Source organism: Ailuropoda melanoleuca, chromosome 4, assembly GCF_002007445.2.
Source record: "Ailuropoda melanoleuca isolate Jingjing chromosome 4, ASM200744v2, whole genome shotgun sequence".
Taxonomy (NCBI): Eukaryota; Metazoa; Chordata; class Mammalia; order Carnivora; family Ursidae; genus Ailuropoda; species Ailuropoda melanoleuca.
Window position 1 is genome coordinate 123,589,104 of NC_048221.1, and position 26,197 is coordinate 123,615,300.

Consider the following 26,197-nt stretch of genomic DNA (forward strand, 5'->3'; position numbering starts at 1 on the left):
AAGTCTTCTGGATGGTTAAATTCTCAGGTGGGATCTACAAGGGACGTCACCCACTCTTCCTTTCCACAGCTGGGGTAGACAGCCAAGCTCTTAAAGACCGTCATGGACACTCGTGGGGTCAGAAGGCCTAAACTTTCTGGGCCTCATCTGTGAAATGGGGAGAATAACACGTGCTTTGCTGTCATGGGGAGCAATGGAGAGCTCGTATATGGAAGTGCTTTGAAAGCATGTGAAGCACGGAAGAAATGTGCAGGGTAGGACCACTAGCCCAAGAGCCCCAGGGCAAGCCTGGGGTGCACAAAGCCAATGTGCAACATGAAATCACTTCCCCGGCTGGAGGGCAAGGCTTAAGACGGGCAGGCGCCTGGTTGCTTCCCGGCTCACTCAGGGTGGATGGAGATCACCCAGCCTCTAGCGTTTCCTTGGAAACCTCGCAGCACTTCGGAGGCAGGGAAAGCCCAACTGGATGAGGGAGGAGACGGAGGCTACGAGCAGGGGAAGGGGAGGTGCTGACCCCAGGAGGCCATAGCACCCGGGCAGCAATGTGGGTTCTTCGGCCTGGTCCTACTGGCCTGGCCTCCTTCCCTGGCCTCTATCCTGCTCCCTCCAGAGTCCAGCTCCCCCTCTCTTAGCAGGCATGAGGCCTCTTGCCAATCACACGGGAGGAGCGGCTGGGCCTCTGTCCAGCCAGGGGAGTTTACAGGAAGCCAGGTGTTTGGGGGTGTCAGTGCTGGGAGTGCCCGGAGCCCGAGGTGGGAAGGGCGGTTCTGCTTCCCGGAGGACCCAGGGCTGGCGTACTGGGCATCCCCTCAGAATGTAGGAAACTACCCCAGGAGGGGAGGGGACGGGAGGAGGGCCTGGGACAGGGCCATGGCAGCCTGGAAGACTCCAGGTGGGGAGGAGAAGGGCCTGTGAGTCCAGCTCCTCAGCCCGTTCCTGGTCTGTGCCCCAGGCTGTCTGGTTGGCGACGAGTGCAGCGTCTCTTAAGGTCCACATCTACTCCTGTTTCTATGCTATGCTAGTGACACGAAGCTCCGTTATTTTTCACAGGATGCACGAACAAGTCAAACCAAACCACTGCGCAAACCAAACGTGCAAAACAAAATCATGTACACGCGCCTGGCACCAGCCCCGCGCCCCGCCCAGCGAGCCCCGTGGGGCCTATGACTCCCAGAGCTGGGGGGGGTGGGAGGAGGAAGAAGCCGGCAAAGGGTGCAGAGTGTCCCCACCCCACCCACCCAGGAGCCAGCGTCGAGTCAGGAGAAACGGGACGCCCTGGGCATGGCTGGGGAGCCAACGCCTGTCTGACTTGGGAAAAGGGACCACAGGGCCTCCCTGGGGGAGGGGGTCCTTTTCCTCCAACACACGTCTGCGAAAGTGCTCCGGACAGCTGGTGGAGCAGCCAGGGGGCAGGGCACTACAGGCTGGGCTTTCGGAGCCCAGCACGTGGAGGTGGGTGTGAGGGGAGGGGCTGGGCCGGGCTCTATGCATTGGGCTCTGTGCATAGTGTGGGTTTCCTGGGCCCCAACAGCCTGCCAAGGCCAAGGCAGGAAAGGACTGCAGCGGGAGGAACACATCTCAAAGTGCCTGTTAGGGTTGGCTCTAAGCACAGTGAATCACGTGTCAGACATGGGGAGGGCCCCCCGGGGTCCCATGGCCCCCTCAGGTGGAGTGCCGCCCAGCCCAGCCTCTCCCGCCCCCTGCAGCCATGGCCGGAGGGTGTGTGGGCTGGTGGCGGCGGTGCGTCCTCACTTAGGGGGCTGGTCAGTGCCTTTACCAAATGCCGCTTGACCTGCCTCCGGGGGGAGCGAGGATCCGAGCCGAGGCTCGCTTTGGAACGTGGTCATCGATTTGAGAACCTGCAGGGAAGGAAGCAGAGGGTGAGCCCGGCTGCTCTCACCTGGGTTATAAATGCACAGTCACCATCTACCGGGGGAAGCTGGTAAGTCCTCTGTGGGATCTAACTGAATCCTCACAACTCCATCCCGTTTTCCAGATGAGGAAACCAAGGCTCAGGGAAGTTAAGTGACTTGCTCAGGGTTATAGAGTGTGTAAGTGGTAGAGCCTGGATTCGAACCTGGGTCTTTCTGATTAACGGCCCAGCATGCCTGGCAGGTGGTCTCTTGTGGGGCACACAGACCATGATCAGCCCGTCAGCCTGTGGGCCTTTGTATACTCCCTGTGAGTAAGACAGGGAGAAGGCTGGGCACGCCATTGTTCTGGAAAAGCAAAGAACCACACCCCAAAGGCCCAGCATGTTGAAATCCTAAGCCTTAGAAGAAGAGGCTTGCTGTCCCAGGGAATGAGTGCGACATTCTTCAGTCCACCCATCCAGAACAGACAAGGGTGGGTGTAAGGAAGGCGAGAGGACGCCTGATATTTGCTAAGTCGGAGAGTAGTCCTGCCCTGAGATGTGGTGGGAGAAGCCACTGGCCAGCAGGCTCACAGCTCTGAGCACCTTGAGGCTTCTCGAGAGGCTGGCTGCTGCAGGAAGGGCCGTGCCCAGGCAGCCATGGGAACCGACACCTCCCAGAACGGCCCTCCACACCGCAGATTCCTCTCTGACTCCAGCACACCTGTCTTGTCGCTGGTGCGAGTGACAGTGGCCCTCAGGGTGGGGGAACAGTTATCTTGGCAACGAGACTGGCTCTGAGGATGGAGAGGACCCCTCCCCCAGACTACAAGGTCCTCAAAACAGAAAGCATGGGTCTTTTGACCTGAGCTGCTCCCAGCACATAGGGGGGCACAGAGGAAGCTCAGCGGGCAGCCCTGCTCCCTTGGTACTCGGCCTCTCCGATTAGGGCAGCTTGCATGTGCCTGTAAATGCCACGCCCTGTGTGGAAGGATCTGGATCTTGCTCCTTTCACTGTTCAGGCTCTAGTGCGGCCCTTGCAGAGCGATGCCAGGCCTCCACCTGGTCTGGCTCTGAAGGCCGCTCCGTGTGTTCAGGGAGACCCCCACCCCCCAGCGGGGTCCCAGCGCCCATCAGAGCGGCCTGCAGGACCAGGCCACCTTCAGCCTCTGCTCATTCTCCCGGAGGGCTACTGTTTTTGTGGCAATGACCCCCCACCTTTCACTACTGCAGAGCACCTGGGATAAATAAAGTCCCAGAGCACAGGCACACCCCATATAGCATACACGGTATTGCAAATATCACAATTGCTGGCAAAAAAGAAGGTGCTGCGGGGGGCGTACATGGGGCTGAGGTGGGGGAGGAAAGGGAATAACAGAAACACCTCTTTCAGAGGCTGGTGATGAGCGGGGATGGGGACAGAGACACCGCAGTGGGGGTGCAGTCCTACGTAGCCCAAGTGGGTTAGCCCTTCTGAGCTCTGGTCATTCCCAGGGCACCCACTGTGTGCAGAGCCCTCAAGATGTTTCGAGGGAAAAAGTGTCTGGACTTAGAAACCATGGGGAGAGCACCAGACGAGCCATGGCCTCTTGGAGTGGCTGGTGCCCAGGGACTGGGAGAGCGCTCCTGGCCCGCCTAATATTTGTGTGTCTCTAATGTGGGCCACAGCACTCGTCTGTAGACACGAGATGGTGGGGGGAGGGAGAAGATGGAGAGGGAAAGCTGCAGAAGTCCCTCCGCCCAGCCAGACCTCTGCTCCTGCTACCCCACTGTGGGGGAGACGCAGGTCCCAGGCAGAGGGGCCCTTGCTCTTACCGGAGAGGCTGAAGCTGGACTCATGAAGGTCCCTCATGCCCCCGTGTCGGGTCACGGGCCGGGTGGGGGTGTCTGCGAGCGGCGTTCCCATCTCTTTTTTCCCAGGATGCACGACGATGGCTACATCCCCCAGGTAGGGAGTACGGTCCACTCCCTTAACCTTTAAGGTCTAGTGAAGGGTGCAGGAGGAGAAAACGGGAAAAGAGGACACTGTTAGAGCCCAGATGCTGTCGCCAGCAGAGCCTCCTCGATGGCTGATGGGAGGTTGGATACTGCCACTCTGCTCAGGACCCAAATGACCGGACACAACAAAAGTTCCTTACCTCTGGAGCTCAGGGAGTAGAGGATTCTCTTACCTTCTAAACAGTGTGTGTGTGTGTGTGTGTGTGTGTATGGGCACATGAGAGCACGCTTGCATAAAGGGGTCCCTGCTGGCTCCCTGTCAACATGGGTGAATCCTTTCCAAGGCAGCAGGTAGATTTCTGAGGTATTCCCCTCACCTGGAGCAACGTTATCCCCTCACTTGCCAGGCTCCCAACAACTTTGTGGGGATAGCAGCAAAATATAGCTGATTTGGAGATGAGACGCCCCCAGCGGCAATACTCGCGAATTTCGTACTCACAAAGGCCGTCACGTAAGACCCTGCGTCCGGACAGTCTGGCTTCCGATCCCAGCTCTGCTACGGGGAAGCTCTGTGGCCTTATGCAAGTCACCTAATCTGTGTCTCTTTCCTTATTTGTAAAATTAGGATGATGACAGTACCTATTAGTACTACATACAGAATTGTTCTGCGAGCAGATGAATTAATATACCTAGAGCTCTCGGAGCTCTGGCACATGGCAAGTGACAGAGAGGACCAGCGGCCCGTGTATGGCGGAGGCCATTTACGTGTGCTTATTCGTGATAAAGGTGCTACTGCGAGGGGGACAGAGTGAGTTGGAGTGTGCAGAGAGGGTCTGAAGAGCAGTGTCGATGATCTGCACTCCCCCAGGGACAGAACCCCAACCTCCTTGTTGCTTGGGATTACTGCAAACTTGTTGAAACAATATGTATGGGGAACTCCTTGAAGGAGCTTCTGCCTACACACATATTCCTTCACATGCTCCCCCAACAGAGCTAGATTTTAGCTCAACCCTCAGAATGTTGGGCCTGGTCTGAACTGTTTTGGCCTTTATTGGGCAGCACTTTGACATCCTGGCTTTGGAAGCCGGGGCCGCAGGGGTGAAGGGTGGAAGCGTGGGCTGGCTGAATCCTGAGCGAGTGACCCCAGCAGGCCACACCCCGGCTTCTGGCAGCCCCCCCCCCACTGGCTGCACACCCACCCCGCCACTGGAGATGCTTTCTCACCTGAGGCCTATGCTCTTTAGGGGCCGATCATTGATAATTTTTGGAAAACGAGATTTGTTGTTAGCTTTCTTTCTCTGCCTACGTGCATTCTTTTACAGAAAGGCTGTGGAAGCCTTTGCTTGGGAACCTGACATTGTCATTGTAATAAATGCTTCAGAGAGAGAGATTCTGGTTTGAATTTACATCAGTCCTGGAAGCTGGTGGTCGTCCTGCGCGGCTGGCCCGAGAAGCTGTATTGCGACTTGGTAGTCATCTCACGGTTTATGAGGTTGGCTTTTAGAAGGGCTTACAATACCTTCTCTGCCCTCCGTTGACCCTATTTCCTGACTAAAATATCTTTTTTGGAAAGACCACAGAACCGTCATCAGATAATCTTTTTTTTTTTTTTTTTTTCCCGAATTGGAATGTAATTCACGTACCATGAAACTTGCCATTTTAAAGTATATAGTTCAGGGGTCCTCAGTGGCTCAGTCAGTTACGTGTCTGACTCTTGATTTCGGCTCAGGTCATGATCTCGGGGATTGTGAGATCGAGCCCCATGTCGGGCTCTGTGCTTAGCACCGAGTCTGCTTAAGATTCTCTCCCTCTGACTCCCCACCCCCCTCACACTCTCTCTCTTCCTCAAAAAAAAAAAAAAAACCAATAAAGTACACAATTCAGTGGTGTTTCAGTAGTGTATATTCACAACATTGGGCCACCCCCACTACCATCCCATTCCCAAACATTCTCATCACCCCAAAAGCAATCCCCCACCCATTCCCCAGCCCTGAGTAACCACTGACGGATTTTCTGTCTACGGATTTCCTTCTGGACATTTCATATAAATGGAATCATAAACTCTGTGGTCTTTTGTGACTAGATTCTTTCACTTAGCATCAGGTTTTAAAGGCTCCTGTCTGTGGTGTGCAGTATCTGTTAGCACTCCGTTTCCTTTTCTGGCTCAGTAATATTCTACCCTATGGCTATACCTCATTCTGTCTGTCTGTTCAACAGCTGACGGACATTTGAGTTGTATCCACTTCCTGGCCGCTACAAATAACGTTGCTAAGAACATTACATACTAGCTTTTGTGTAGATACATATTTTTATTTCCCTTGAGGATAAACCCAAGAGTAGAGCTCATTTGGTAACTCTAATATCTAACTTTTGGGGAACTGCCAAACTGCTTTCCAAAATGGCTGCACCATGTTACATTCCCGCCAGCAATGAGTAAGGGTTCCAATCTCTCCACATCCTAACCGACACGTTATTTTCCAGCTTCCTTTTTAAAATGACAGCCACCCTTTGTCAGACATTCTAGTGTGTGAATGCCTCCCTCTTCCTGCTCTTGTTGGCACACACTCCAGAGGCTGGCTGAGGCCTCCCGCCCATGTCCACATCCGCGGAGCAGACAGGAGATGGGACCATTCAGCTCCTGATAGACCCTGAGTCTGCTTTCGGATTGAACACTGGGATAACTGAAGTCATGGTGGGTTTTTTTTTTTTCAGGTAACCCAAGCCTGCTCCCCCACAGCAGATCTGGCTTTGGATTTTTTCCTTTGTTGGTTTAAGGGAGAGAGGGGTCTTTTATCATTCTGAGATCTAGGCCCTCATACATGGAAAGGCAGCAGAATTGATCTTTTCGTGTTCATATGCCCTGTTTACTCTGACGCTTTAGATGACTGCTTCTCAAGTATCAGTTTTACATGCCCTTACTTCATCAAGACTGGGAAGGAACCAGGCAGTGGTGGAATCTTGAAGGCCCACAAGCCGGCGAATCAAGAGGAAATCAGCGGTCATGGACACGCTCACGTTTGCCTCTTGTGCTTTTGGGAACCCAGAACTACCTGTTTGGTTGATGACTTAAAATTCTATCTGGAAATCAGGGGAGCCTGGCTGGCTCGGTCAGAGGACCATGTGACTCTTGATCTCGGGGATGTGGGTTTGAGCCCCACGTGGGGTGTAGAGATGACTTGAGTAAATAAAATTACAAAAAAACCCCAAAAAACTTCTACCTGATAATGAAAGATGGGGAACGGAAACTGGCCCTCTCCTGCTCTGGCATTGCCCTTGTCCCGTCACACACACCCCTCCCAGCCCAGGAGGGCTGGACCATAGTTTGTGAAAGAAAGCTGTTGTTTTTGTGAATGAACTTGTACAGAGGGGCTCTATTGAGGACCACACTCAGGGTGGAATGAAGTCTTGGTCAGGGCCCCGAAGAGTGCAGGAAGGCCTAGTTGCCTCCTATTCCACCTGGTAGAACCTTCCTTCTGGAGCTGGGGCCTCGAGGCCAGCCAGAGTAGTGGGTGTTCAGAGAACATCTGGAAGGGCAGAGGCTGAAGCAAGCAACTGTTTCTGAAAGCCTTTGGGTGGTTCCAGGAAGGAACCAGAAGGGGGACAAGGAGAGGAGGCCTGAGACTCCGAGTAAAGAAGCTTGGGTTTTGCATAAAGGACTAGAGAACCAAGAGACTAAAAAAGTTTGGCTGAAGACGGAGGTCGTATGATCGTTTCGTGGCAAGTGTGCCAAGCCCCAGGCAGCTTTTAAAGGGCCTATTCCTGAGGTACCGTTGAGCAGGTTTCTAGAGCTCAGTCACATGGCAGCTGGGTCTATTTTCAGTCAGGGTCCTTTATATGTCTGGTCCCTGTTGGAAGCCAGAGCTGATGATGAGTGGAGAGCACGGGGCCTGGGAATAGGAAGCTGATGCTGGTCTGGGACAGTGACCACAATACAGGGTGTGGGATGGAGGTGGGGAGGTCACCTGGAAGGGTCCAGAAAAGGTGCCCTTGCCAGTGGCTACTTAGGGCCTCCGGCTGAAAAACACAGACCATTTCACCGGGTCTCACCCCTGCACAGACAAAAGGCTGATGGACAAGGCTGAGCTGGGAATTACCTTCAGGCCTGCAGGTCGCAGTTCCCGGAGCTGTCAGCAAGAACTTGGGCCAGATTCTCTAGGCCGGCTCTCAAAGATAAGGCTGGACCATCAATCCCCAAGCAATGAGGGTACAGCCAGTCTTCCTTTGGGTGACTGTGTCTACTCAGAGGACAGAACCCTCTGATGGGGGACGAGGAGAAGCCCAAAACTTTGGTGAACAGGGTGCTTATGGAATCCAAGGACTGGGTGGGACCGTTGAGATATGAACTGTTCCAGACCTGGCTTGACCATTTGTAGTGTTGGAGGGGGAGGTCAAAACCTGGGAAATCCTACTCACCCTACTATGGTCACAAGGGAGGGGGAGGTTTCAGGGAAAGAGCAGCTCCAGGGCAAATATGGTAACCCAGGGCAAGCCAGGAATCCCACTGGAGGGTGGGCAAGAATCCTCCTAGAGCCTAGATGTTGGGGACATCTGTGAGGAGCTTGTAGCATTCCCTTAGCTCCAGGGGAATTGGCCACTGTTCCCACCACGTTTTACTTTGTTGGAGGAACCCCTTTCTGTTCTTTCAATTGTTCCCAAAGTGACCATTCCAGGCAAGAGGATTCAGTGGGAGAAGAGAGTGAGAACATCTTGGAGATTTAATACGGTCATTATCGAATTCCCTCACAGGGGCTTCAACCTCTTCCCACACCCCTCGTCTTCCCTCATCTTACCTTTTCTCTCTGGACTAGCTTCTTATAGACAGTGTCTGGGAAGGACCTCAGGGGATAGAACTTGCCAGTGCCCTCAGCACACATGAAGACACCGTTCTCGTACACGACTCGCCCCCGGCTGATGGTGACCAGCGGGACGCCATGGCAGCGCATGTTCTCGTACAGGTTGAAGTCTCCTCCCTGTACCTGGGTGCTGGCTGAGATGGTCCTGGGGGAGAGGCAGGGGTGGGAGAGAAAGCTCTGAGAGGAGGTAAAGATGTCTCAGCTCAGTAGGAAGGGGGGGATGCTCAGTGGGAAGGAATAATCCCCAAAAGCTGGTTGTTGCAGGCCGAATTGCATCATCCCCCAAATTTATATGCTTTAGTCCTCACCCCCCATCTCTGAATGTGCCTGCATTTAGAGATAGGGCTTCTAAAGAGCTAATTAAAGTAAAATGAGGTCCGATGGGTGGACCCTAATCCAATCTGACTGATGTCTTTATAAGAAGAGGAAATTCAGAGACCAGACATGGACACTCATAGAGGAAAGACCATATGAAGACAGAGGGGAAAGACAGCCATTTACAACCCAAGGGAAGAGGCCTCAGATGAAACGAACCCTCCCGAACCCTGCGGACACCTTGACCTTGGACTTCTAGCCTCCGAACAGTGAGAAAATAAGTTTCTGATGTGTAAGCTCCCCCAGTCTGTGGTAGGGTTAGGGCAGCCCCAGGAAATTAATCAACTGGGCTAAACTCTAGCATTGTTGTTGTTGTTGTTATTTATTTATTTATTCATTTTTGAGAGAGAGAGAGAGAGAGAGAGCACAAGCAGGAGGGGCAGAGGGAGAGAGAGAGAGAATCGCAAGCAGACTCCATGCTGAGAAGTGGGGCTCGATCTCATGACCCTGAGTTTACAACCTGACCTGAAACCAAGAGTCCGACGCTTATCGACTGCACCAGTCAGGTGGCCCTAAACTCTAGGGGTTTTTCTGCCAATAGCGATTGATAACAGCCACACCTCTACAGCAACAGGGACCAGCCCCAGGCATCAAGATGCAGAAAATGGCTTCTTGAATGCTCTTATGGAGAAGAGAGTGTGGGTATCCTGGCATCAGGGCGCGTGGTGGTACACAGGGCGGACTTTCTTTTCAATTCAACCTATTTTCAAAATTCCATTCAGTGTTTGCCTATCTTGCTCACTTCTAGCTTGTGCACCTGGAAAAGTGCCTGGCCAGGAGTGCCACTTAAGAATCTCTTGAGTGATTGAATGAAATTTAATATGAAAAAAACAGTTTCCATCTCCCCTGCCCAGATCTCTGAGTAAAAACCAGGCTCTGTGTCCTGTGGCATGGTGGCTCCTGACACACTTCATCCATTCGCTCAGCTCGTGGTCACTCATGCTGTGGCCTTTGAGCACAGTGCACTCGGGAGTACCCAACACTCTCCATGAGGGGAGCAGGGGGCGGGTGGGAGAGCCCGGGGCGCCAGGGTGTCTGGTTCACCTGCTTCTCAGCTCTGTGATGTGCGGAGCCCTCTGCTCTCTGGTCTTAGTTTCTTCAAGAGGGAAATGGAAATAAAAACTCCAGCATGAGTGTTTCTTGGGGCTGCATGGAAATCGAAGGAGCTCATTGATGTGAGCAGCTTTGAAATGCTGTAAAGAGCGGTACCCAGGGGCGCCTGGGTGGCTCAGCCATTAAGCGTCTGCCTTCGGCTCAGGTCATGATCCCAGGGTCTTGGGATCAAGCCCTGCATCGGGCTCCCTGCTTGGTGAGGAGCCTGCTTCTCCCTCTCACACTCCCCTTGTTTGTGTTCCCTCTCTTGCTGTCTCTCTGTCAAATAAATAAATAAAATCTTAAAAAAAAAAAAAAAGAGCAGTGCCCCTGGAGAACCACTGGAGCAGGTCTTAAGACTCTCTTGTCCAGGGTTGGTTAAGCGTTCGACTCTTGATTTTGGCTCAGGTCATGATCTCAGGGTCATGATTTCGAGCCCTGTGTCAGGCTCTGCGCTGCGTGTGCAGCCTGCTTAAGATTATCTCTCTCCTTCTCCCTCTGCCCCTCCCACTCTCTCTCTCTCTCTCTCTCTCAAAAAAAGACTGTTCATTGCTGCTTCCCTAATGCCCAGACCATGGCAGGTCCTCAAATATTTGTTGAACTGAACCACACCTCAGGGTCAGACTTCGCTATGCTAGACGCAGGGTGAAGAGGATAAGCTTGTGGAGTTTTGTAATATCAGTTCCTTAAAATCCCATGGAAGCTAGCAGCACGTTTTACTTTGTGGCTTCTGGATCCCACACCACCACGTCGGCATCGGCTCCAGGGATGATGCGGCCCTTGCGGGGATACAGGTTGAGAATCTTTGCTGCGTTGGAACTGGTAACGGCCACAAAACGGTTCTCATCCATCTTTCCTCCAACCTGAAACATTGCAGAAGTATCAAGTCAACCAAACCCTGCGTGTGCCTCAAGCCCCTGGTCACCCTTGCCTCCGGCCTGTGGCCTTTGAGTCGGTCAGAACAATGGTGCCGAGAAGGACAATGATGTGGGCACCATATCAGATGAGCCAACCTGGCTGGGCTCGGTTCCCAGCCCTTGCTCACTCCTTACTCCTTCATCCAGCGACAATGGTGAGTGGGCCCTTTGCAAAAGGCTGTCTACCTGGCGGAAATCTACCTCCTGTTTGTACAACCAGCTCTACTCGTGTGCTCACTACGGACGGGTCGGTAGCCTCCCTTCATCCACAAAGGGACATATATTCTGTTCTCTTGAAAAACATCTTCCTGCCTCACCCACCAGTGAGAACACTGTGGACTCCCTTCAAGGGGGATTCCTCAGCCACTCCCGCGCCCCCCTGAGCTGGTGGCCTAGTCTTGAGGACTTCAAATCTCCTTAGGTTCGTACTTTGGCTGTAGTTAATTTGTAATAGGTCAAGACCAAAAATACTTACTCTTCATGGGGAGAACAGGTGGTATTCAAATGAAGTCCTAGTCCCTGTCTTTTTTGAAAAGCACTTAGACAAAATATATAAAAAGCCTTAAAATGTTTATATCCTTTGGCCCAGAAATCTGCTTCTAGGAATCTATCCTAAAGAAATAACTAGAAATGCTGACAATATATATACTCATGAACAAAGAAATTCTCGGCAGCGTTATTTGTAAGTGCAAAAATTTGAAACAGCTAAGAGTTCCAAACGTAAGGGAAGGATGAACAAATGTGGTACTTCCATTGGAGGAAATGTTATTTAGCTATTAAAAAAGAGGTTTTAAAATAATTTTTACTGATATAGGCAAACACTCAAGATAGACTGTTCTATGAAAAAAAAGATGAACACAGTTATTAGAATAACATCTAGCGGGGCGCCTGGGTGGCACAGCGGTTAAGCGTCTGCCTTCGGCTCAGGGCGTGATCCCGGCGTTCCGGGATCGAGCCCCACGTCAGGCTCCTCTGCTGGGAGCCTGCTTCTTCCTCTCCCACTCCCCCTGCTTGTGTTCCCTCTCTCACTGACTGTCTCTATCTCTGTCAAATAAATCAATAAAATCTTTAAAAAAAAAAAAAACCATAGAATAACATCTAGCACACACATAGAACTAGAAAGAAATATATCAAAATATTAATCATTTAACTTCTCAGTATGGAATTATGGGGATTTTTTTCCCTAATACTTTTCTGTATTTTCCAAATTTCTACAATAGGCCACACTACCTTTCTGTTTGTGGGTGGGGGGGACTTTTTGGTTTTGTTTTTGGGTGAAACAAGGAGCCATTGACACAGCCCTCCAAAGAGTAAAAACCTTGTTGGGACCTGAGCAGGGAGGGGACCCGGAACATACCACTCCTCTCTCCCAGATGACACTCATGCGGTCCTGTACGCCACTCACTCCGTGCGGGATCTTGGTGAAGTCCTCCTTGCCCATAGCTTTCTGCTTCGTAGTGAAAGGCCGGTGATCTGATGCCACAATGTTCAGAGTATCACTGGATAGAGAGAAGGACGTGACCGGTAAGGGAGGGAGGCCAGAGTCCCAGAGGGCGGGGACAGACGCAGGGGAACAGCCTTCCCTTGGGATCCAGGCAAAGCTGACCTCTGAAGTATGAGCTCTAACAAGTTACTTAATCTCTGTGAACCTCAGTTGACTCATCTGCAGAATGGGAATATGGGCTGAGTATGACACCGACTGTCAGCGTCACAGGAGAAACTGATGAGAGCCTTTGGGACGTCAACTTTTAAGAGTGAAGACCACGGGCAGAGAAAGACTGAATTAGCATTTTGCTCACGTGAGGTGGTTTCACTGCCACGGGCCCAGATGCCAACTTCCTCTCATCTCCTCCCTCAACCCCTCCCAGTCCCTACTGGCGAAGGAGCATGTGCTGGGCAAAACATTTACAGGTTCAATGTTAAACTTTGCTAATAATTTGCGGCTGTAGCCTTTCTTGGATGTGGGGGCTCGAATGGCACAGAAGGGGAAAGGAAGGCCAAGACAGAAGAGAAGTCTGCTTTCATAAACCAGCCATGATATGCAAGTCAACCAGTTCGTCACCCCTGCCCTCCATGACCATCAGACGGTTACTAAGGCTGGCCTCCATGCAAGGCTGTGGGTGGCTATGGCACGGTGGGGCTCTCCGGGGGTTCTGGGCAGAGACTCAGGATGGTGAGACCGTGCATGAGGTGGCAGACTCTGCCAAATGAGGGTGGCAGAGAACCAGGCCATGTCCAGAGATCTCTGTAGGCCGAGGGTTCAGGGGTGGTGAGGGGCGGAGAGGGAAGGACGCCCACGTTGCCCAAGCCAGGGCAACCTCAGAAAGAAACACTGTTGGACGGCAGGCAGGGTCAGGCTGGAGCATAGGGGGTCATGTGGGAGAGGGGGACAACTGCTGGGACCACACAGCAGGAGTCCTGAGAATCTAGTTTCTTTGTAGGAGGCGATAAACCTTGGGAAAGCCTGTGGGCCATGATGTCTGCCCAAGTACGACGGGGAATCTGGGAGAAGGCATTCACTGGCTTGGTGACTGTATTTGTAAGGCCCTCAGACGATTCGGGGTCACGCTGCACATTGGGCTGTCTCCATGGGGGCCTGGCAGGGCTCATCAGTCACAATTGTTGCCAAATGACTAATGCCCTTGGCCAGATCCACAGTGAGATGACTGAGCTCTTCCTGAGGCATGGGCTGGTGTCTTCCTTAGCCAAAGCTGCTGCGCGGGGCTTTCTCAGACTGTGGGAGGGACTCCCCACACAGCAGACGGTTTGTTCTAGTGTGTCCCAGGGCTGCCCACATTCCCTGGGCCTGCAGAACCCAACAGAGTTTCACCTTCTTCTCAGGGGTCTTCCAGACACCCAGGCAGGGATCAGATCGGAAGAGGTGCCTGTTAGAGTCACTGGCTGAGGGTGAGGGACCTCAACTCCCATTCTTTAACCAAGTCTTACCGAGCACCCGCCTTCAAAAGAGATTCCTACACAAGCAGGTGCCCCTAGGGCAGGTGTGAATGAACGTGGTCACATTCTAGAAGGGTTGTTTTTTTTTTTAAGGTCTTATTTATTTATTTGAGAGAGAGAGAGAGAACACGAGCCGGGGTGGGGGAGGGGGGAGGAGAGGGAGAGGGAGACTCTCCGAAGAGCAGGGAGCCCCACGATGCAGGGCTCCATTCCAGGACCCTGGGATCATGACCTGAGCAGAAGGCAGATGCTTGACGACTGAGCCACCCAGGCGCCCCCTCCAGAAGGACGTTTGAGGTCACCTAGGTGCTGCCCTGAATCTAGGAGATACGACACACCCAACCCAACTTCTTTAAAGTTTAAAACATGACTGGCTTTGTGAAGTCCTTTAACATTTTACATAGTCAAATGAAAAAACTTCTGGCCCCTTTAAGAAATTAGATTTTACACAGAGAACAAACTGATGGTTGCCAGAAGGGAGGGGGGTGGTGCGATGGGCACAACAGGCGAAGGGGAGGGGGCGGTACAGGCTTCCCGTTCTAGAATGAGTAAGTCACCAGGATGGAAGGCACCAGCACAGGGAATACAGTCAGTGGCTCTGCCACAGTGTCGTACGGTGACAGATGGTAGCTATGCTTGTGAGCCCAGCGTAACCCAGAGAGCTGCCAAATCACTATTGTACCACAAACTAATGTCACATCATGTGTCAACTGTACTTCAATAAAAAAAAGAAAAAAAAGAAAGGAAAAAGAAATTAGATTTTAAATAAAGGATAAATCCTCCCATCCATAGATTGTGCTTTTTACCCTGATATATAAGAAATCATAACCTAGGGGAGCCCGGGTGGCTCAGTCGTTAAACGTCTGCCTTCGGCTCAGGGTGTGATCCCAGGGTCCTGTGATCGAGCCCCACATCGGGCTCCCTGCTCCGCTGGGAGCCTGCTTCTCCCTCTCCCACTCCCCCTGCTTGTGTTCCCTCTCTCGCTGGCTGTCTCTCTGTCAAATAAATAAATAAAATCTTCAAAAAAAAAAGAAAAAAGAAAAAAAAGAAATCATAACCTAAAGTGGGTCATGAAGAAGCAGCACATGTTCTCTCACAGGAAGATGTTAATTGGTGTCTGGGTTTCCTATCAAGTATTTTGTATAATATCAATTACCACCAACAATGCGTCCTAATAAAGACAAAACGAAAGTAACTATGAATTCCTGTAACTCACGAAAATGTTAAAACAATGCTCCAAATTCTATAAAATTGCACACTTTCACAATATGCACTGATTTTAAAAAGGGATTCAAACTATTCTCAAAGCAGTTCACATGAAATTACAATTTGACTTGAGAGAATTTATTTACATAATTTAAATTAAAAATAAGCTAGACATAAAAAGTTAAATCATTCAATTAATGATACTCTTTTCCCCACAGCCTATTTGAATTTGGGTGCAGGGGGGCATTTACCACTTTCTGTTCTTCCAGGAAAATTGCCTGCGGCAAGCAGAGGTGTTTCAAAAAAGATTCTTTGACCTTGGAACTGAGCCCAAAGTGTTATAGTGGGCTCTTGATACTTGTTTGTTTTTGTTGTGTTGATAATGATGAAAAGGAGGCTGGTTTTTCCCAGTGAAACCTTTTTTTTTTTTTTTTTTGTAAAGTAGGCTCTACTCCCAGCGTGGAGGCCAATGCAGGGCTTGAACTCACGACTCTGAGATCAAAACCTGAGCTGAGATTGAGTCGGATGCTTAACCGACTGAGTCATCCAGGCACCCCTGAAGAACATTTTTTTTTTAAAGGTTTTATTTATTTGACAGAGAGAGAGAACAAGCAGGGGGAGCAGCAGAGGAAAGGGAGAAGCAGGCTCTCCCCTGAGCAGGGAGCCCAATGCAGGACTCAATCCCAGGACCCTGGGATCATGATCGGAGCCGAAGGCAGATGCTTAACCGACTCAGCCCCCCAGGAGCCCCCCTGAAGAGCATTTTTAAAAGTAAGAGCTGATCTGCCATTTCTCCTCTCTCGTACTCCCTGGTTTATTTCAATCCGTAAGGGCTGCGGCTGCTCAGCATCCCAGGGATGGAAAATAATCCGTGTTGTGCCATGCACAGCCTGCCCCTCTAGGGGCCTCCTTTTCCCTGAGACCTTACTGACTGCACCTCACACCCCTCTTTAAAGTGTTAACACAGCAGAATGTTGAGTGGGAATTTTCCAATTGCTGGCAACCAGGATGGGAAAGTAAGGACGTGGATAACGTAAGTGCCCTGTTATCTAAAGACAGCTGCCTTCAGCCGGGGCCGGCTACTTCCCTCAATTAGCTCCACCATCCCCTAGAAGAGAAGAGGCCTATCGACACTCCCAGGTGTATAAAAGCAGAAGACAGGCAGGGAGACTGAGGCGTTGCAGAATGGACAGTCCTGTGGTCTTTCCTTCCCTCTTACTTTTAGGTTTGAGTGGCCTTCCCTACTCCCTCTCCTAGCAGTCAAGGAAGGCACATTCCAACAGGTTCACCCACGGAGAACAGAGGTGATCATAGTGGGCATTTGCCTGGGAGGTGAATCGGTGGACCCACCCCGAGCCTCTGGGTGAGGAGAGCCAGTGGGATGGGGACAGTCTACCTTGCCACTGTAGAAAGTGGCAAAGCTGGGTGAGCTCTTGCTGGGCCTGAGACACTGTAGAAGGTGACCAGGCTTGAGTTGCCTTCCAGGGTCCTCGTTTGCGGGGACACCACTAGTTCTGGAAGCTAGGAAGGTGTAGGAGGAACAGGTCAAGCTGGACTCCATCTGCCGGAGCAGGGGATTGTGTGAGGGAGGCAGAAGAGAGCCCACACCGGCCATGTGCCCTGCCCAGGGAGGGCCCCCAAAGGCCAGTCACTTTCTGCCTGAGAAGCAGGAGTATAGGCTGGTGCTTGGGTTTGGAGAAGAATCCCCCAGCCCCGAACTGGGCATGGGGAAGGGAGGAGATGGATGTTTAAACTAGACTGGACTTTAGTCACCAAAAGGGAGAGAAAGCAATGGATTCTACCCAAAATGTTACTAAAGGAAAGAAGCTGCAACCAGTTTGGGACGAAACAAAAGCTTTTCGTGTTTGTGTCCCTCTGAATTCAGACAGTTGGTTAAACCTTTGCCTTTAGATTAGGATCACGTGGGAAAAAGCAGTGTCAGACAAAAGAAAACTGGAGGAAAGGAGATCTGGAAGGGGAGAATGAGGGGAAAGAGGGAGAGAGGGCAGAAGGTAAAGGGAAAAGAGGAAAGAAAGGAGGGAGACACATGCAAAACAACGAGGAGCGAGAGTGAAGAACAAAGAGACAGAAAGGTCCACATATATTCTGGGACACATCCCACAGCCCTGCAGTGGTCTTCAGCATAAAAAGCAATGTCCCTTGAAATTCTGAATCACCACTGTTCACACTTTTCTATATGCTCTTGGCTCTTACACGTCAGAAGTTCTCACTCCAAATCAAGTGGTCAGGGAAGTCCCATGGGGTGGCGATGATCTGACGGGCTCTGGAGAAGGGCAAAGTCATCCCACGGGCACAACGAAATGAGCTCTAAGTCAGACGCGGGGCCGTTACCCTGTCACCGTGAAGATCTACAGATTGCGGGGAAGGCTGCTATTACGGGTTAACAATGCGCTCTGGGCCACAGCGCTCTCCGGAAGTGTCTTACTTGGCCAGCAGGCTCATGAGGTAGGTGGATGTGTTGGTGTCCAGTCTCAGGGGAGGCACCGTGACGTAAGCGGCTGCGTGGGACCAGTCCTGGTGGTAGTAGTGCAAGCCAGTGAGCGTGGCATGCGCCGTGGTGGTCTCAGCCAGCACAACCTTCCCTGCAAGAAGAAAGGTCAGACCGTAACTAGGAAGCCAGCGACCTGAGAGGTCATGGCTCTGAACGGTCCTCAGTGAAGGAGCCGAAGTCGGAGAGAGGCAGGGACTTGTCCGAGCTCACGAGGGTGTTTGAATGCACAGCTGGGTTCAAGGCCAGAGTGCTCCGTCTCACCAGGCTGGCTCCAGGCAAGAACAGAAGGGCAGGGCCGCCGAGGAGGGGCAGCACCAAGGGGCGCTTGGAGGAGGATGGTTTGGCTGGAGCACTGGTGTTGTGGGGCACTGCTGGGAGGGAAGGGGGCAACAGTGCAGGTGAGACACGCAAGGGGCTCCCACTAGGGGAGAGGTGGGAGGCGGGATCTCACGGGCTGGGAACCCTTGCTCTGATTCATATCCCCAGGTCTGTGATCGTGCCTTTGTTTCTCCTGTTAGCAGGACCTCACCGGCACCCTGAGCCGGGCCGAGACCACAAGCACATATAGAAACCTCCAGACACTGTCCGGTGCTCAGCAACAGCAGACACACAGGTGCCCTGGGGCTTGTACACAGGGTGCTGGGACAGGGCTGCGACGGAAGTTGGGCTCATATGCTGTTATTCCTCCAGGGACTTCCCAAGCATCCCCTGAAATGTCCATTGGAACTGGTCCAGGATTTTATGTCAGTTACCAAGGCAACCGCTAGTAAAATCCAAGAGACCAAAAAAAATAGCAATTAATGAGTTGCTTGAAAACTTGGAAAATTTGACCAGACCCAGGGGAGGTGACAGATACTCGTGCAGAGGAAAACACTGGTTCTAAGGCACTGAACCCAGGCTAGTGCAGAGTGCTTCCAACGGTGACAGGAGAGAACAGGGCATACACTGGGCTGGCGGGCCCTGGAGGGCTGCAATCCCACCACACATGCACACTGGCCATTCTGGCCCCAGGACTCACCTTGCATCTTAGCAGCTGCGATAACGTCACCGGCCGAGATGCTGGACACGTTGACCAGGTAGATCGGGCAGTGAGTCTAAATAAGGAAACCCGGTGGGAAGGAGAGAACATCAACCCCGTGAACCTGCCGCGTGCAAGCACAGCCCCAGCCACACCAGTCCTGGCCCCGGCATCTCCCGCTGTGTCTCTCAGCCCCACTCTCGGCGTGAGGGTCTTCCACTGGGAACGCGGGGCTGCCGGCCAGGGCACGGACCGTGTGAAGCAGGGAGGAGGCAGGCAGCACCCAGCCGCAGAGCCCAGTGCGAATGTCAGGGCAGGATGTCGGCAGAAATCAAGATGATTTACAACAGAAAACAAGGGACTGTTTTCTGTTCATGAGTGTGAAGACCTAGAGACAGTCGTGGATTATACTCCGTATCTAAAATGACAAAGCGTGCCAGGTGAGGGCGGCTTTATCGGCAGACAGAATGCACCCTGGGCAAGAAACAGAATGCACGAGGTTCTGGGTTCAGAGTCTACGTCCGACAGGACTGGTCTTGGACACCTGGATTATAGTATCGATTAGCTGGACGGCAATGGTCCATGGCTGTGCTCCTCTGGGCATATGTTTAAGCTAAAAAACAGGAAGCTGGCCTTGTGTTGTTCAGATCTTTCCTTACTCCGGAGGAAGTTTCTGTCAGGGAGTAACTGATATTGTAACTCTCATTGAGCGAGCAGAACGATGTCCTTGTCCAGCGCCCAGACTTGTAAATTGCTAATGGGCAACTTTTCCCAAATGTTATTCTGATGCCTTCTCTGCTCATCAAAATGAGACGACAGAGAGCTTAGGAACTGGCCCAACCCGGCATGCGCTTGGCACAACTTCGCTAATTCTGAGATCCGCCGGGCCTCCAACCTCTGTGTTTCCCCTGCTGTTCCTAACACCACCCCTCAGGCTTACACCCTTGGGGGGAGTCCATGTCTTTCCAGAGGAGAGTTCTGGAGCATGAGTGCCCCCTAGAATCAGGGGTAGGCTATTTAAAATAGATGGCTGGGCAACTACCCCCATTTCTGATTCAAGAGGTCTGCACGGGCCTGAGAATTTGCATTTCTAAACTTCCAACAAATGCCAATGCTGCTGGTCCAGGCACCACACTTAGAAAACGTGAGGGCTCAGATTCTCTGCGCAAAGATCTATGCTGATCTTCTAGAAGGGGAAATAACCTTGGTCTAGCGCTTGGCTGTTTGTAAAGTGCCTTTCCTGCTCTGCCCCCTCTGAGCCTCACCACTATCCCGTGCGAAGGAATATTACCACTCCTATTTTAGATAACAAAATAGTGCATCAGAGTGGTTGAGTGACTTGCGTATGCTGAGAGCTTTGTATTTGGTAAAGGCCTCACAACCCTTGCTCGCTTCCCACCACCACACTGCGTCTGCACCCCCAGACCCTGAGCGATACCAAGGAAAACTTCTAAGTGGTCCAGAGGCAGAGGTTTAAATCACGGTTTTCTTTTTTTCTTTTCTTTTTTTTTTTTTTTAAGGTTTTATTTATTTATTTGACAGAGAGAGACAGCCAGCGAGAGAGGGAACACAAGCAGGGGGAGTGGGAGAGGAAGAAGCAGGCTCCTAGTGGAGAAGCCTGATGTGGGGCTCGATCCCAGAACGCCGGGATCACGCCCTGAGCTGAAGGCAGACGCTTAACGACTGCGCCACCCAGGCACCCCTAAATCATGGTTTTCTAAGCAAACATCTACCGAATTCCTCTACCGGAAGCAGAGTTCAATTGCAGGGAGGCTCTGTGGTGCCCGAACCCACCTGCCGCCCGCGGGAGCCATTTCCACTTGAGCAGTGAAGCCAGACTCAGCAAGTTCAAGGGGGTGGGAGAGAGAGCTGGCGGAAAGGACTTCTGCCAGGTCTGTGGGACCAAACAGCATTCACCCAGCCAACGGTTCTGGGGCCCTGCGAGTCAGGCATGGTGTTGGCAGCCAGGGCAGATTGGGACCCCGCCGTGTAGACTGAAGAGTCTGGCTTCTGATCCCAAAGTCAAGAATGGGTTGAGGGCAAGCTGGGGTCTACTTACCCTGTTTGCAATGGTGATAACTCGGTGAGTGGCTTCAGCTTCCAGCTGTTAGAAACAAAGGACAGGAAGGAAACAAGCTTCACCATCTCTCCCAAGCAAGCCCACATCTGCTCAAGAGCCCACTTCGTAGAAAGTGCTGGCATATTCAACACAGAGGCGGAAGGGTCCACTGCACCCACAGGGGCTGCAGCCCAGGAGCTCCAAGCTCCAGCCGTTCTGCTCACCGAGAGAATCTGAGGATTTAGTACGATGGGCATATCCTCGCTCGATGCTACTCAGGCCTCAAATAAAAGGCAACAAAACAAAAGCAGATGGAAACCTAGAACCCCATCTCTGTGTTTTCTGGTGTATTCTCTTCACAGCTACCTCAGCATGGGAGCAAAGGAACCATACTCACTAATACCACACTGGAAATTAACCCAGACCCGGGTTTCTGAACCTCAGCACTGTGGACATTGTGAGTCGGGTAATTCTTCACAGCGGGGGCCTTCTGGGCACCGCAGGCTCCTGAAGCAGCATCCTGCACCTCTACCCACTACATGCCAGCAGTACCAGCCCAGGTGGGACAACTGAAAACATCGCTAGACGTTGCCCAAGGTCCTCCAGAGAGCAAACTCTCCCCCGGTGTGGAGCCCTTAACCGGCAGACGATGACAGTGTTGACTCATGCTATTAATACCCTACAGTCAAAGCCTTGCTCTTGCTCTCCGATAACGGAACAAAGCCCAGGCCTGTGCCTACCCGGCTACTCCTGCTCTCACAGGCATGCTCAGGGCCTTGTCTGACGGCAGTGCCCTCACATCCTGTCTCTGGCTCCTCGTCCCTCATGGACATCCAGCCACCACTCTGCCCTGAAGGCTCTGAAGAAATGGAAAATAGCTTTCTCCTCAAGAAATGGCGGAGGATGTCTGAACAGGGTCACAGGACAAGAAGGCATTATTTGTCCAGTGTGGGCCCTCCGGAGCAGAATTCTCTAGCAGGGAGGGGGACTATCGGGGATGTGTGTGGACGCCCTGCAACACTGAGCAAGGTTAAAACCACAGGGCAGAGGGATGGCAGGGCTTTCCATTACCATCGCGTGGGTCACAGGGTAATAAGGGGCAGAGAGCGTGCACATGAGTGTGCCTCTGGTTTCTGGTGGGAAGGTTCCAAAGTTTTCCTCAGATGCTCAGAGGGATCTCATTCTGAAAACGCTGAATCACTGGCTTATAGTATGGAATTTCTTTTTTTCCTTTTTTTTTTTAAATATTTTATTTATTTATTTGACAGAGAGAGACAGCTAGAGAAGGAACACAAGCAGGGGGAGTGGGAGAGGGAGAAGCAGGCTTCCTGCTGAGCAGGGAGCCTGATGCGGGGCTCGATCCCAGGACCCTGGGATCATGACCTGAGCTGAAGGCAGACGCTTAATTACTGAGCCACCCAGGCGCCCCTGGAATTTCTTCTAACACATGAAGGCCCTTTCACTCTGTCTTTTCTCCCCCGCACCCCAACCCCTGTTCAATTTTGGGGAAGGCCACCCCTGCTGTCTCCCTCAGATCCCTGAAATCAGAATCAAATCAGGTGGGTCTGGTTTCCCCCAAATTGTCTTTCCCAAGGAAGCTCAAGGCCACGTCAGCCTCAGCAGGGAGGAGGCTGTTCCCTGAAAAGCTTCCGGAAGAGAATTTCACCCATGGAGAAAGTGATAATATATAACTTATATTTGCTAATGTCTCTTCTATCCTAAAGATTCTGTGAAATCATAGGAAAGAAGCTGACAAGAGGCACAGAAAGTTTTCCTCACCTCCTCTGGGCGGCTGATCTCGATTCCTTCTGGGCCTGTGATACCCAAATCTAGCGCCTCCTTGGCACCCTGAATAAAAGACAGAAAACTGAGAGAACCATGCAGATACGAGAAAATCACAAACCCCAGGGGCACTAAAATATGCTGGACACAGCCCATTCCAATAGGCTTGCTACTTTTCTCACTTCTGTAGTATTCATCTTCCAAAAAGGACAGAATCAGTACTGGGCTCCCTTGCAATAAGGGAGTCTCTTGAGTCTCACTTCATAAGGCTGGACTGTTTTTTTCCTCTTAAAATTACAGTTGTGTAACTAGCCAATAGGCTTGGGACATCCAAGACAATCGGTCTGAAAGTCAGAATTGCCCCACTGAAAGTCTAGTCAAATCTCTAGCTTCCAGCAAAACCTAGATTAACCCTTCCCAAGTGTCCTATTTAATTTCCAGGAGTACAAAGGGGCTCATCCACCAGTGAGGAGATTGCTAATAATATCTCAGCTCCTCTGGAGTGGGGGTGGGGGGGTAACAGGAAAGCAGAGAGCTGATTCTCATTTATTTTGATGTCAAATCTCATTAGAAATATTTCTTAGAGGTACTCCAAATTCTTTTGCTATAATGGAATTTAAATATCCTATCATTAGAACGAAAGACATCATTTCATTATCTAAAACTCAGAAACCATTTTGGACTGTAAAGAGATTTTTGTTTTACAGACAGTAGACAAGTTTGGATTTTCTGTCCTAAGATTTGTCATCAGGGGTGTCAACATCTCACACTTTCTTTTATAACTTATTTTGTCTGAACAAAAGCACAGGCTGGGTGATGGGTGCTCAGGAATCCCCCTGAGAACTGTCAGTACTGGTGCCCCAGCCTCCCCCCTCCCCAATATTTTCTAGTGCCTTGCCTCAGCCACGAGCTCCCCATTCTCAGCGTGGACTCGGGGGATGGCTCCAATGTCCTTGCACGCATGCAACACCTGATACAGCTCACTGTCCCGAAGCATATACAAGTCTTTGTAGGTCATGAACATCTGGAACGAGTTGACACCCTTCTCCCTCACTAGTGTCTCCATTTCTGCTTTCACCTGGAGAGCAAAACGCAAAGCAATGCCACGTGAGTACAGGTGTTCAAGAGGCTGACTGGCGGATGCCGGCCCAGGATGGAGGTGTTGTGGGTCAGTTGGCAGAGTGACCGTATGACCACCCGCCACCTCGCAGCATCTCACTTCCTCACAGGCTGCTGCTGTGAGGTCACGTGAGCAAACGGATGCAGAAGTACTTTGAAAACTGTCAAGTGTGACACAAACATAGGAACTATATTGTTACTGTCCAGGCTTGCTTCTGCTGTCCCAGAGGCTTGTCCTGTGTTTCTGACTTCAAGCCAGCCTTCTTGGTAAATGCACTAACATCTTTTACTCCCACAGCTTGTGCCCCCTGCCCTTGTAATGGAAGTGGTATTACAAAGAAGGTACAATAATGCTAAAAATCCTGAGAGCTGGGGTGCCTGGCTGGCTCAGTCAGTGGAGCGTGTGACTCTTGATCTCGGGGTTGTGGGTTCAAGCCCCAGGTTGGGCATGGACATTACCTAAAAATAAAATCTAAAAAAAATAAAATAAAATCCTGAGACCCAGGGGAAAATCTAATTTAGGAACATGAACAAAGCTACGTGACTAAGGAGATTCATCCCTATATTATTTATAATAGGAAAAAATGGAAGCAACATTGGTCTGACAATAGGAATATAGAGTGAGGTTTATCTCCTCGGCAGGACGTGAGGTGGCCACTGCCCTGATGGTCATGAAGACCGTGCAGCCAAACTGAGAACGCTCCCATTTATGTGAAAGAGTTACTGTGTGAAAAGCACATATGAAAAAAAACCTGGAAGGCAATAAGCTACAACAATAGTGGTTGTGTTGGGGGGTGACCAGATGATGGGCTTCTTTCCTATTTTTAAAATCTATAGATAGAAATTTTTTGATAATAACAAAAAAGAATTTGAACTTCTAGAGGTGTGGAAGTCCCCACAACCTCCGGACACCTAGAGATGGCTGGCCTGGCCTCAGTGTGACTGAGGATCAGAATGGATGCTCTATTCCAGGCCCACTCCAGGGAGAGGGACTAGAGATGCTCAGGGTAGGGTCTGTCAACTCAGGAGGGTGTCCAAAATAAAGAAAACCCCCACCTGTGGTAAGGGCTAACTGACATTCAGGGTGGTCTGTACCTTTACCCAATACCACGAGGGAGGTCTTCATGGTGTGAGGCTTGGGGGGCCTTCGAGGACCAGGTCGGAAATAATGGAGGAGACTGGGTGAGCCCCACACTCACAGCTAAAACCCAAGGGCAGAAGTCCATGAGGCTTTTAATTACCATCTGGGAAGGGATGGTCCTTTAAGCCAGGCTCCACAGCTGAAGAACTTTGTAAAATGTCTTAATGCTTGTTTGTTTTTTTTTTTTTTTTAAATTAGACTCCATGCCCAATGTGGAGTTTGAACTCAGGACCCTGAGATCAAGAACTGCACATTCTACGGACGGAGACAGCCCGGCGCCCCGATGCTTGTTTATTTTTATGATTCTAGGGCACCCACACAAGTACGGGCACATGGTGATTAATACAGAATTGATGAAAGAACAAACCACCCAGTCTGCTTCCCTGGGGTAATAAGCAATAGAACTCCAGAAACGAAGCAAAATCTAAACGCCTGTCTGTTTTTAGGAAGAGCAAGGAGGTGGGACTCCAGGGCCTGGCCCCGGGGCCTGGGGCAGTGGGAGGGCCACAGAGGCAGAAGTGCCAAACGGCTGCTGGGAGCCCAGCTGGCCAGGAGCAGCCTCCGGGCTCTCGGAGCGGGGGCTGGGCTCGAGGAGGGAGGAAGTGGCCCTGTCCATTTGTTCCAGGCAGCACAAGCCTGGACAGCACCCTCTGTTCTGTTCTGAGCCCTCAGGGCCACGCTGTCCCTTCCAGCACCAAAACGACAGCACCCTTGGAGACTGACTCTTGCCAAGCCCGCTACTCAGCAGCAGCCCCCTTAGGTGCCGCTGGCATCCAGAGACACTGCTGTGGGCTGAGCAAGGACTTGGCGCTCTCCACGCCTCTGGTCTTAGGCCCTGTATGTCTGCTGGAAAACTGGTCCTTTAAATTAAGCAGAACAAGCCTTCTCACCCCCTTGTGGAATCAAGCGTTTTTTTCTTCTGGCATTTGGGGGGGACTAAGCTGGGGGTTCCCACACCTGTGGGAGAGCACCCCACCCTAGCCGACTACGACCAAATGGCCCCTCTGCCTCCAAGAGCACTCATTCTTCTTTTGGGGTTCCAGCCAGCACTATTACCTTGGGTGCCCACCAGGTGATCCCCACGTGCAGGGCGTAGTCACAGCAGACCTTCGGGTCGGCCAGACCCCGGCACTTCTCGTAGGCGTCCACGAGGGAGGTCTCCTTATCGGGCAGGACATGGCCGATGACCATGGTAGTGCCTCCAACCAGTGCCGCCTGAGGGGGACGGGAAAAGCAGTCTTGTCACATCCCTTCCCACACCTGAGTCACTGCCGCAGGGAGGCCCGGGGTCCTTGGGGGGACGTTCAGGCCAACCACTGACCCTATCAAGCAAGAGGCTGTGGGTCGCCAATGCGGCAACGCTTGGGAAACTGTAAGG

General features: G+C 51.6%; 1 protein-coding gene across 2 annotated transcripts in view; it reads right to left on the reverse strand.

Annotated features, from left to right (window-relative positions):
- Nucleotides 1-6: 6 nt before the first annotated feature.
- DPYSL5 (dihydropyrimidinase like 5) overlaps nucleotides 7-26,197 on the reverse strand; it is an 87,231-nt gene continuing 61,040 nt past the window's right edge. For both annotated transcript variants that reach the window (XM_034659771.1, XM_011234994.3), the window contains 11 exons: nucleotides 25,876-26,034; nucleotides 23,458-23,637; nucleotides 22,557-22,625; nucleotides 20,778-20,822; nucleotides 18,719-18,794; nucleotides 17,635-17,791; nucleotides 12,385-12,526; nucleotides 10,831-10,973; nucleotides 8,581-8,788; nucleotides 3,668-3,836; nucleotides 7-1,859 (listed from right to left, as the gene is read on the reverse strand). In XM_034659771.1, coding sequence (XP_034515662.1) covers nucleotides 1,774-1,859; nucleotides 3,668-3,836; nucleotides 8,581-8,788; nucleotides 10,831-10,973; nucleotides 12,385-12,526; nucleotides 17,635-17,791; nucleotides 18,719-18,794; nucleotides 20,778-20,822; nucleotides 22,557-22,625; nucleotides 23,458-23,637; nucleotides 25,876-26,034 — 1,434 coding nt within the window. In that variant the 3' untranslated portion in view covers nucleotides 7-1,773. The remainder of the gene's footprint in view (nucleotides 1,860-3,667; nucleotides 3,837-8,580; nucleotides 8,789-10,830; nucleotides 10,974-12,384; nucleotides 12,527-17,634; nucleotides 17,792-18,718; nucleotides 18,795-20,777; nucleotides 20,823-22,556; nucleotides 22,626-23,457; nucleotides 23,638-25,875; nucleotides 26,035-26,197) is intronic.